Genomic DNA, 13,404 nt, shown 5'->3' on the forward strand with positions numbered 1-13,404 from the left:
ACATTGCACGGTGCGCCTGAACACCGTTTTCCATATTGCACGGTGCGCCTGAACACCGTTTTCCACATTGCGCGTTGCGTCTGAACACTGTTTTCCACATTGCACGGTGCGTCTGAACACCGTTTTCCACATTGCACGGTGCGCCTGAACACCGTTTTCCACATTGCACGGTGCGCCTGAACACCGTTTTCCATATTGCACGGTGCGCCTGAACAGAGTTATCCACAGTGCACGGTGCGCCTGAACACCGTTTTCCACATTGCACGGTGCGCCTGAACACCGTTTTCCACATTGCACGGTGCGCCTGAACACCGTTTTCCATATTGCACGGTGCGCCTGAACACAGTTATCCACATTGCACGGTGCGCCTGAACACCGTTTTCCATATTGCACGGTGCGCCTAAACACCGTTTTCCATATTGCACGGTGCGCCTGAACACCGTTTTCCACATTGCACGGTGCGCCTGAACACCATTTTCCATATTGCGCGTTGCGTCTGAACACTGTTTTCCACATTGCACGGTGCGTCTGAACACCGTTTTCCACATTGCACGGTGCGCCTGAACACCGTTTTCCACATTGCACGGTGCGCCTGAACACCGTTTTCCACATTGCACGGTGCGCCTAAACACCGTTTTCCATATTGCACGGTGCGCCTGAACACCGTTTTCCATATTGCACGGTGCGCCTGAACACAGTTATCCACATTGCACGGTGCGCCTGAACACCGTTTTCCATATTGCACGGTGCGCCTAAACACCGTTTTCCATATTGCACGGTGCGCCTGAACACAGTTATCCACATTGCACGGTGCGCCTGAACACAGGTATCCCACATTGCACGGTGCGCCTGAACACCGTTTTCCACATTGCACGGTGCGCCTGAACACAGTTATCCACATTGCACGGTGCGCCTGAACACCGTTTTCCATATTGCACGGTGCGCCTGAACACAGTTATCCACATTGCACGGTGCGCCTGAACACCGTTTTCCATATTGCACGGTGCGCCTGAACACAGTTATCCACATTGCACGGTGCGCCTGAACACCGTTTTCCACATTGCACGGTGCGCCTGAACACCGTTTTCCATATTGCGCGTTGCGTCTGAACACTGTTTTCCACATTGCACGGTGCGTCTGAACACCGTTTTCCACATTGCACGGTGCGCCTGAACACCGTTTTCCACATTGCACGGTGCGCCTGAACACCGTTTTCCATATTGCACGGTGCGCCTGAACAGAGTTATCCACAGTGCACGGTGCGCCTGAACACCGTTTTCCACATTGCACGGTGCGCCTGAACACCGTTTTCCACATTGCACGGTGCGCCTGAACACCGTTTTCCATATTGCACGGTGCGCCTGAACACAGTTATCCACATTGCACGGTGCGCCTGAACACCGTTTTCCATATTGCACGGTGCGCCTAAACACCGTTTTCCATATTGCACGGTGCGCCTGAACGCCGTTTTCCATATTGCACGGTGCGCCTGAACACCGTTTTCCACATTCCACGGTGCGCCTGAACACAGTTATCCACATTGCACGGTGCGCCTGAACACCGTTTTCCACATTGCACGGTGCGCCTGAACACCGTATCCCACATTGCACGGTGCGCCTGAACACCGTTTTCCACATTGCACGGTGCGCCTGAACACAGGTATCCCACATTGCACGGTGCGCCTGAACACAGTTATCCATATTGCACGGTGCGTCTGAACACCGTTTTCCATATTGCACGGTGCGCCTGAACACCGTTTTCCATATTGCACGGTGCGCCTGAACACCGTTTTCCATATTGCACGGTGCGCCTGAACACCGTTTTCCATATTGCACGGTGCGCCTGAACACCGTTTTCCATATTGCGCGTTGCGTCTGAACACTGTTTTCCACATTGCACGGTGCGTCTGAACACCGTTTTCCACATAGCACGGTGCGCCTGAACACCGTTTTCCACATTGCACGGTGCGCCTGAACACCGTTTTCCATATTGCGCGTTGCGTCTGAACACTGTTTTCCACATTGCACGGTGCGTCTGAACACCGTTTTCCACATTGCACGGTGCGCCTGAACACCGTTTTCCACATTGCAGGGTGCGCCTGAACACCGTTTTCCATATTGCACGGTGCGCCTGAACACAGTTATCCACAGTGCACGGTGCGCCTGAACACCGTTTTCCATATTGCACGGTGCGCCTGAACACCGTTTTCCATATTGCACGGTGCGCCTGAACACCGTTTTCCATATTGCGCGGTGCGCCTGAACACTGTTTTCCACATTGCACGGTGCGTCTGAACACCGTTTTCCACATTGTACGGTGCGCCTGAACACCGTTTTCCACATTGCACGGTGCGCCTGAACACCGTTTTCCATATTGCACGGTGCGCCTGAACACAGTTATCCACAGTGCACGGTGCGCCTGAACACCGTTTTCCACATTGCACGGTGCGCCTGAACACCGTTTTCCACATTGCACGGTGCGCTTGAACACAGTTATCCACTTGCACGGTGCGCCTGAACACCGTTTTCCATATTGCACGGTGCGCCTGAACACAGTTATCCACATTGCACGGTGCGCCTGAACACCGTTTTCCATATTGCACGGTGCGCCTGAACACAGTTTTCCATATTGCGCGTTGCGTCTGAACACTGTTTTACATATTGCACGGTGCGTCTGAACACTGTTTTCCACATTGCACGGTGCGCCTGAACACCGTTTTCCACATTGCACGGTGCGCCTGAACACCGTTTTCCATATTGCGCGTTGCGCCTGAACACCGTTTTCCACATTGCACGGTGCGCCTGAACACCGTTTTCCATATTGCACGGTGCGCCTGAACACAGTTATCCACAGTGCACGGTGCGCCTGAACACCGTTTTCCACATTGCACGGTGCGCCTGAACACCGTTTTCCACATTGCACGGTGCGCCTGAACACCGTTTTCCATATTGCACGGTGCGCCTGAACACAGTTATCCACATTGCACGGTGCGCCTGAACACCGTTTTCCATATTGCACGGTGCGCCTAAACACCGTTTTCCATATTGCACGGTGCGCCTGAACACCGTTTTCCATATTGCACGGTGCGCCTGAACACCGTTTTCCACATTGCACGGTGCGCCTGAACACAGTTATCCACATTGCACGGTGCGCCTGAACACCGTTTTCCACATTGCACGGTGCGCCTGAACACCGTATCCCACATTGCACGGTGCGCCTGAACACCGTTTTCCACATTGCACGGTGCGCCTGAACACAGGTATCCCACATTGCACGGTGCGCCTGAACACAGTTATCCACATTGCACGGTGCGCCTGAACACCGTTTTCCATATTGCACGTTGCGTCTGAACACCGTTTTCCATATTGCACGTTGCGTCTGGACACTGTTTTCCATACTGCACGGTGCGCCTGAACACAGTTATCCACATTGCACGGTGCGCCTGAACACAGTTTTCCATATTGCACGGTGCGTCTGAACACCGTTTTCCATATTGCACGGTGCGCCTGAACACCGTTTTCCATATTGCACGGTGCGCCTGAACACCGTTTTCCATATTGCACGGTGCGCCTGAACACCGTTTTCCATATTGCACGGTGCGCCTGAACACCGTTTTCCATATTGCGCGTTGCGTCTGAACACTGTTTTCCATATTGCACGGTGCGTCTGAACACTGTTTTCCACATTGCACGGTGCGTCTGAACACCGTTTTCCACATAGCACGGTGCGCCTGAACACCGTTTTCCACATTGCACGGTGCGCCTGAACACCGTTTTCCATATTGCGCGTTGCGTCTGAACACTATTTTCCACATTGCACGGTGCGTCTGAACACCGTTTTCCACATTGCACGGTGCGCCTGAACACCGTTTTCCACATTGCAGGGTGCGCCTGAACACCGTTTTCCATATTGCACGGTGCGCCTGAACACAGTTATCCACAGTGCACGGTGCGCCTGAACACCGTTTTCCACATTGCACGGTGCGCCTGAATACCGTTTTCCATATTGCACGGTGCGCCTGAACACCGTTATCCACATTGCACGGTGCGCCTGAACACCGTTATCCACATTGCACGGTGCGCCTGAACACAGTTATCCACATTGCACGGTGCGCCTGAACACAGTTATCCACATTGCACGGTGTGCCTGAACACCGTTTTCCATATTGCACGGTGCGCCTGAACACCGTTTTCCATATTGCACGTTGCGTCTGAACACTGTTTTCCATACTGCACGGTGCGTCTGAACACAGTTATCCACATTGCACGGTGCGCCTGAACACAGTTTTCCATATTGCACGGTGCGTCTGAACACCGTTTTCCACATTGCACGGTGCGCCTGAACACCGTTTTCCACATTGCACGGTGCGCCTGAACACCGTTTTCAATATTGCACGGTGCGCCTGAACACAGTTATCCACAGTGCACGGTGCGCCTGAACACCGTTTTCCACATTGCACGGTGCGCCTGAACACAGTTATCCACATTGCACGGTGCGCCTGAACACCGTTTTCCATATTGCACGGTGCGACTGAACACAGTTATCCACATTGCACGGTGCGCCTGAACACCGTTTTCCATATTGCACGGTGCGCCTAAACACCGTTTTCCATATTGCACGGTGCGCCTGAACACCGTTTTCCATATTGCACGGTGCGCCTGAACACCGTTTTCCACATTGCACGGTGCGCCTGAACACAGTTATCCACATTGCACGGTGCGCCTGAACACCGTTTTCCACATTGCACGGTGCGCCTGAACACCGTATCCCACATTGCACGGTGCGCCTGAACACCGTTTTCCACATTGCACGGTGCGCCTGAACACAGGTATCCCACATTGCACGGTGCGCCTGAACACCGTTTTCCACATTGCACGGTGCGCCTGAACACAGTTATCCACATTGCACGGTGCGCCTGAACACCGTTTTCCATATTGCACGGTGCGCCTGAACACAGTTATCCACATTGCACGGTGCGCCTGAACACCGTTTTCCATATTGCACGGTGCGCCTGAACACAGTTATCCACATTGCACGGTGCGCCTGAACACCGTTTTCCATATTTCACGGTGCGCCTGAACACCGTTTTCCATATTGCACGGTGCGCCTGAACACCGTTTTCCATATTGCACGGTGCGCCTGAACACCGTTTTCCATATTGCGCGTTGCGTCTGAACACCGTTTTCCACATTGCACGGTGCGCCTGAACACCGTTTTCCACATTGCACGGTGCGCCTGAACACCGTTTTCCATATTGCGCGTTGCGTCTGAACACTGTTTTCCACATTGCACGGTGCGTCTGAACACCGTTTTCCACATTGCACGGTGCGCCTGAACACCGTTTTCCACATTGCACGGTGCGCCTGAACACCGTTTTCCATATTGCACGGTGCGCCTGAACACCGTTTTCCATATTGCACGGTGCGCCTGAACACAGTTATCCACAGTGCACGGTGCGCCTGAACACCGTTTTCCACATTGCACGGTGCGCCTGAACACAGTTATCCACATTGCACGGTGCGCCTGAACACCGTTTTCCATATTGCACGGTGCGCCTAAACACCGTTTTCCATATTGCACGGTGCGCCTGAACACCGTTTTCCATATTGCACGGTGCGCCTGAACACCGTTTTCCACATTGCACGGTGCGCCTGAACACAGGTATCCACATTGCACGGTGCGCCTGAACACCGTTTTCCACATTGCACGGTGCGCCTGAACACCGTATCCCACATTGCACGGTGCGCCTGAACACCGTTTTGCACATTGCACGGTGCGCCTGAGCACAGGTATCCCACATTGCACGGTGCGCCTGAACACAGTTATCCACATTGCACGGTGCGCCTGAACACCGTTTTCCATATTGCACGTTGCGTCTGAACACCGTTTTCCATATTGCACGTTGCGTCTGAACACCGTTTTCCATATTGCACGTTGCGTCTGAACACTGTTTTCCATACTGCACGGTGCGCCTGAACACAGTTATCCACATTGCACGGTGCGCCTGAACACCGTTTTCCATATTGGAAGTTGCGTCTGAACACTGTTTTCCATATTGCACGGTGCGTCTGAACACTGTTTTCCACATTGCACGGTGCGCCTGAACACAGTTATCCACATTGCACGGTGCGCCTGAACACCGTTTTCCACATTGCACGGTGCGCCTGAACACCGTTTTCCACATTGCACGGTGCGCCTGAACACTGGTGCACCTGCGCATAAACAGCTTTCCACATTGCACGGTGTGCATAAACATTTTTCCACATTGCACGATGCGCGTAAACAGCCTTCCACATTGCACGGTGCGTGTAAACAGCCTTCCACATTGCACGGTGCGCCTGAACACAGTTATCCACATTGCACGGTGCGCCTGAACACCGTTTTCCATATTGCACGTTGCGTCTGAACACCGTTTTCCATATTGCACGTTGCGTCTGGACACTGTTTTCCATACTGCACGGTGCGCCTGAACACAGTTATCCACATTGCACGGTGCGCCTGAACACAGTTTTCCATATTGCACGGTGCGTCTGAACACCGTTTTCCATATTGCACGGTGCGCCTGAACACCGTTTTCCATATTGCACGGTGCGCCTGAACACCGTTTTCCATATTGCACGGTGCGCCTGAACACCGTTTTCCATATTGCACGGTGCGCCTGAACACCGTTTTCCATATTGCGCGTTGCGTCTGAACACTGTTTTCCATATTGCACGGTGCGTCTGAACACTGTTTTCCACATTGCACGGTGCGTCTGAACACCGTTTTCCACATAGCACGGTGCGCCTGAACACCGTTTTCCACATTGCACGGTGCGCCTGAACACCGTTTTCCATATTGCGCGTTGCGTCTGAACACTGTTTTCCACATTGCACGGTGCGTCTGAACACCGTTTTCCACATTGCACGGTGCGCCTGAACACCGTTTTCCACATTGCAGGGTGCGCCTGAACACCGTTTTCCATATTGCACGGTGCGCCTGAACACAGTTATCCACAGTGCACGGTGCGCCTGAACACCGTTTTCCACATTGCACGGTGCGCCTGAATACCGTTTTCCATATTGCACGGTGCGCCTGAACACCGTTATCCACATTGCACGGTGCGCCTGAACACCGTTATCCACATTGCACGGTGCGCCTGAACACAGTTATCCACATTGCACGGTGCGCCTGAACACAGTTATCCACATTGCACGGTGTGCCTGAACACCGTTTTCCATATTGCACGGTGCGCCTGAACACCGTTTTCCATATTGCACGTTGCGTCTGAACACTGTTTTCCATACTGCACGGTGCGTCTGAACACAGTTATCCACATTGCACGGTGCGCCTGAACACCGTTTTCCACATTGCACGGTGCGCCTGAACACCGTTTTCCATATTGCACGGTGCGCCTGAACACAGTTATCCACAGTGCACGGTGCGCCTGAACACCGTTTTCCACATTGCACGGTGCGCCTGAACACAGTTATCCACATTGCACGGTGCGCCTGAACACCGTTTTCCATATTGCACGGTGCGACTGAACACAGTTATCCACATTGCACGGTGCGCCTGAACACCGTTTTCCATATTGCACGGTGCGCCTAAACACCGTTTTCCATATTGCACGGTGCGCCTGAACACCGTTTTCCATATTGCACGGTGCGCCTGAACACCGTTTTCCACATTGCACGGTGCGCCTGAACACAGTTATCCACATTGCACGGTGCGCCTGAACACCGTTTTCCACATTGCACGGTGCGCCTGAACACCGTATCCCACATTGCACGGTGCGCCTGAACACCGTTTTCCACATTGCACGGTGCGCCTGAACACAGGTATCCCACATTGCACGGTGCGCCTGAACACCGTTTTCCACATTGCACGGTGCGCCTGAACACAGTTATCCACATTGCACGGTGCGCCTGAACACCGTTTTCCATATTGCACGGTGCGCCTGAACACAGTTATCCACATTGCACGGTGCGCCTGAACACCGTTTTCCATATTGCACGGTGCGCCTGAACACAGTTATCCACATTGCACGGTGCGCCTGAACACCGTTTTCCATATTTCACGGTGCGCCTGAACACCGTTTTCCATATTGCACGGTGCGCCTGAACACCGTTTTCCATATTGCACGGTGCGCCTGAACACCGTTTTCCATATTGCGCGTTGCGTCTGAACACTGTTTTCCATATTGCACGGTGCGTCTGAACACTGTTTTCCACATTGCACGGTGCGTCTGAACACCGTTTTCCACATAGCACGGTGCGCCTGAACACCGTTTTCCACATTGCACGGTGCGCCTGAACACCGTTTTCCATATTGCGCGTTGCGTCTGAACACTGTTTTCCACATTGCACGGTGCGTCTGAACACCGTTTTCCACATTGCACGGTGCGCCTGAACACCGTTTTCCACATTGCAGGGTGCGCCTGAACACCGTTTTCCATATTGCACGGTGCGCCTGAACACAGTTATCCACAGTGCACGGTGCGCCTGAACACCGTTTTCCACATTGCACGGTGCGCCTGAATACCGTTTTCCATATTGCACGGTGCGCCTGAACACCGTTATCCACATTGCACGGTGCGCCTGAACACCGTTATCCACATTGCACGGTGCGCCTGAACACAGTTATCCACATTGCACGGTGCGCCTGAACACAGTTATCCACATTGCACGGTGTGCCTGAACACCGTTTTCCATATTGCACGGTGCGCCTGAACACCGTTTTCCATATTGCACGTTGCGTCTGAACACTGTTTTCCATACTGCACGGTGCGTCTGAACACAGTTATCCACATTGCACGGTGCGCCTGAACACCGTTTTCCACATTGCACGGTGCGCCTGAACACCGTTTTCCATATTGCACGGTGCGCCTGAACACAGTTATCCACAGTGCACGGTGCGCCTGAACACCGTTTTCCACATTGCACGGTGCGCCTGAACACAGTTATCCACATTGCACGGTGCGCCTGAACACCGTTTTCCATATTGCACGGTGCGACTGAACACAGTTATCCACATTGCACGGTGCGCCTGAACACCGTTTTCCATATTGCACGGTGCGCCTAAACACCGTTTTCCATATTGCACGGTGCGCCTGAACACCGTTTTCCATATTGCACGGTGCGCCTGAACACCGTTTTCCACATTGCACGGTGCGCCTGAACACAGTTATCCACATTGCACGGTGCGCCTGAACACCGTTTTCCACATTGCACGGTGCGCCTGAACACCGTATCCCACATTGCACGGTGCGCCTGAACACCGTTTTCCACATTGCACGGTGCGCCTGAACACAGGTATCCCACATTGCACGGTGCGCCTGAACACCGTTTTCCACATTGCACGGTGCGCCTGAACACAGTTATCCACATTGCACGGTGCGCCTGAACACCGTTTTCCATATTGCACGGTGCGCCTGAACACAGTTATCCACATTGCACGGTGCGCCTGAACACCGTTTTCCATATTGCACGGTGCGCCTGAACACAGTTATCCACATTGCACGGTGCGCCTGAACACCGTTTTCCATATTTCACGGTGCGCCTGAACACCGTTTTCCATATTGCACGGTGCGCCTGAACACCGTTTTCCATATTGCACGGTGCGCCTGAACACCGTTTTCCATATTGCGCGTTGCGTCTGAACACCGTTTTCCACATTGCACGGTGCGCCTGAACACCGTTTTCCACATTGCACGGTGCGCCTGAACACCGTTTTCCATATTGCGCGTTGCGTCTGAACACTGTTTTCCACATTGCACGGTGCGTCTGAACACCGTTTTCCACATTGCACGGTGCGCCTGAACACCGTTTTCCACATTGCACGGTGCGCCTGAACACCGTTTTCCATATTGCACGGTGCGTCTGAACACCGTTTTCCATATTGCACGGTGCGCCTGAACACAGTTATCCACAGTGCACGGTGCGCCTGAACACCGTTTTCCACATTGCACGGTGCGCCTGAACACAGTTATCCACATTGCACGGTGCGCCTGAACACCGTTTTCCATATTGCACGGTGCGCCTAAACACCGTTTTCCATATTGCACGGTGCGCCTGAACACCGTTTTCCATATTGCACGGTGCGCCTGAACACCGTTTTCCACATTGCACGGTGCGCCTGAACACAGTTATCCACATTGCACGGTGCGCCTGAACACCGTTTTCCACATTGCACGGTGCGCCTGAACACCGTATCCCACATTGCACGGTGCGCCTGAACACCGTTTTGCACATTGCACGGTGCGCCTGAGCACAGGTATCCCACATTGCACGGTGCGCCTGAACACAGTTATCCACATTGCACGGTGCGCCTGAACACCGTTTTCCATATTGCACGTTGCGTCTGAACACCGTTTTCCATATTGCACGTTGCGTCTGAACACCGTTTTCCATATTGCACGTTGCGTCTGAACACTGTTTTCCATACTGCACGGTGCGCCTGAACACAGTTATCCACATTGCACGGTGCGCCTGAACACCGTTTTCCATATTGGACGTTGCGTCTGAACACTGTTTTCCATATTGCACGGTGCGTCTGAACACTGTTTTCCACATTGCACGGTGCGCCTGAACACAGTTATCCACATTGCACGGTGCGCCTGAACACCGTATCCCACATTGCACGGTGCGCCTGAACACCGTATCCCACATTGCACGGTGCGCCTGAACACCGTTTTCCACATTGCACGGTGCGCCTGAACACTGGTGCACCTGCGCATAAACAGCTTTCCACATTGCACGGTGTGCATAAACATTTTTCCACATTGCACGATGCGCGTAAACAGCCTTCCACATTGCACGGTGCGTGTAAACAGCCTTCCACATTGCACCGTGCGCGTAAACAGCCTTCCCCATTGCACGGTGCGCGTAAACAGCCTTCCCCATTGCACAGTAGCAGCTTTCCACATTGCTCGATCCGCGTAAACAGCTATCCACATTGCACGGTGCGCGTAAACAGCATTCCACATTGCACGGTGCGAGTAAACAGCTTTCCACATTGCATGGTGCGCGTAAACAGCTTCTCACATTGCACGGTGCGCGTAAACAGCCTTCCCCATTGCACTGTGCGCGTAAGCAACTTTCCACATTGCACAGTAACAGCTTTCCCCATTGCTCGATCCACGTAAACAGCTATCCACATTGCACGGTGCGCGTAAACAGCCTTCCCCATTGCACCGTGCGCGTAAGCAGCTTTCCACATTGCACAGTAACAGCTTTCCACATTGCTCAATCCACGTAAACAGCTATCCACATTGCATGGTGCGCGTAAACAGCCTTCCCCATTGCACAGTAACAGCTTTCCACATTGCTCGATCCGCGTAAACAGCTATCCCCATTGCACGGTGCGCGTAAACAGCTTTCGACATTGCACAGTGCGAGTAAACAGCCTTCCACATTGCACGGTGCGCGTAAACAGCTTTCCACATTACACAGTAACAGCTTTCCACATAGCTCGGTGCGTGTAAACTGCTTTCCACATAGCTCGATGCGCGTAAACAGCCTTACACATTGCACGGTGCGTGTAAACAGCTTTCCACATTGCACAGTAACAGCTTTCCACATTGCTCGGTGCGCGTAAATCGCTTTCCACATTGCTCGATGCGCGTCAACAGCTTTCCACATTGCACGGTGCGTGTCAACAGCTTTCCACATTGCACGGTGCGCGTCAACAGCTTTCCACGTTGCACGGTGCGCGTCAACAGCTTTCCACGTTGCACGGTGCGCGTCAACAGCTTTCCACATTGCACGGTGCGTGTCAACAGCTTTCCACATTGCACGGTGCGCGTCAACCGCTTTCCACATTGCACGGTGCGCGTCAACAGCTTTCCACGTTGCACGGTGTGCGTAGACGGTTTTCACATTTCAAGGTGCACCTAACAGTCTACAGCCCCTTTTCACATTTTGTTTCTCTTCTCTGACCTGCCCGCACTTTTGCCACAGGCTGAAATCAAACGTCTCCAAGAAGCCAACAGAGCCGCTCGCAAGGAGAGGCAGTTGATCCTGAAACAGCAGGAGGAGATTCAGCGCATGCGCCAGACCACCATGAAAATCCAGGAGAAGCTAAAATCAGCTGGAGAGAGAAAACTGGTCAGTACACCACCTGAGACACTGCAAAAGATGTACGCTGCTAAAGCATTCAATACCAGGTTATTCTGAAAATAAGAAAATACATCAGCCGTTATCTTGTTCAAGGGTGGAGCAGGCTCGATGGGATGTGTGGCCTAATTCCTAATTCATATGTAAGGAATTACTTATGAGCATTATTAGCACAGTGGTTAGCACTGTTGCTTCACAGCGCCAGGGACCCGGGTTCGATTTCCGGCTTGGGTGACTGTGCGGAGTCTGCACCTTCTCCCTGTGTCTGCGTGGGTTTCCTCCAGGTGCTCTGGTCTCCGCCCACAAGTCCCGAAAGACATGCTTGTTAAGTGAATTGGACATTCTGAATTCTTCCTCCGTGTACCCGAACAGGCGCCGGAGTGTGGCGACTAGGGTCTTTTCACAATAACTTCATTGCAGTGTTAATGTGAGCCTACTTGTGACCCCTAAAAAAATATTATTATTAGGTGTGATCATGTACAGTACAAGCTTGCTATTCAGCAAGTATGTATTCTGTAGTGTAAATGAAAATGTTGTCATCTTCCAAGGCAAGCTATAAGAGAATTTAATATAAAAATTTAAGTCTGTTGGTGAGGAATATTAACTTCAATATTTCAGTTTTACAAAGATGCTAACATGTGGACTTTGAACTGTGTACACAGGCCAGATTGGTGTCCAAGAAAATATTTTGACTTTGCCCTCACTTTATTTTGCTTTGTTTGTGTTCATTATATCGAATGTCATTCGGCATTCTGTAGAACTAATGACACAGAAACAGAACATTCAGCCCAACCTTGCTGTGCTCATGTTTTCCTTTTGCTCCATATCAGTCTTGTTTCGGTACTGGACCAGACCCCCAATTTATATTAGGAAACTGGACAAGAAACCCTGACAATTTTTCAATTTGTAAACTGTGATTTCACCTCCAGGAGTAATTCCATTGACAAATAGGGTTCTTTTATATTTTAACGCAGTATTAACCTCATTAACATCCAAGGAATAAACCGCTTTTCAATTAACAATTCAACAATTCTTTAAAAAAATTACAGAAAGGTCTTTGAGCTTATCTTCCCATTAACTTCTAAATTTTAATTAAGCAAAATCCACATATGGGTCAAATGCTACTTGTAAGATGATATTTATAGATTTATTCACAAAGCCTTGGAGAGAAGTTTTCAGAACTCAGTCTGAGAAACACAACTCCTTTCCTTCGAACCCAGAGAGGAACTCTGTAAATTAAACTAAACACAGGGCAGGGCTGAAAATGAAACTAAAACAGACCCAGCCCCTCCCATGAGTGACATCGCAG

At 51.9% G+C, this 13,404-nt stretch overlaps 1 protein-coding gene across 3 annotated transcripts in view; it reads left to right on the forward strand.

The window, feature by feature from the left end:
- Positions 1–13,404, forward strand: part of LOC140426673 (centrosome-associated protein 350-like) — a 145,350-nt gene that overhangs the window by 42,906 nt on the left and 89,040 nt on the right. For all 3 annotated transcript variants that reach the window (XM_072511753.1, XM_072511756.1, XM_072511755.1), the window contains one exon: positions 11,940–12,086. In XM_072511753.1, the coding sequence (XP_072367854.1) occupies positions 11,940–12,086 (147 nt within the window). The remainder of the gene's footprint in view (positions 1–11,939; positions 12,087–13,404) is intronic.

Source organism: Scyliorhinus torazame, chromosome 7 (genome assembly GCF_047496885.1).
Source record: "Scyliorhinus torazame isolate Kashiwa2021f chromosome 7, sScyTor2.1, whole genome shotgun sequence".
Classification (NCBI taxonomy): Eukaryota; Metazoa; Chordata; class Chondrichthyes; order Carcharhiniformes; family Scyliorhinidae; genus Scyliorhinus; species Scyliorhinus torazame.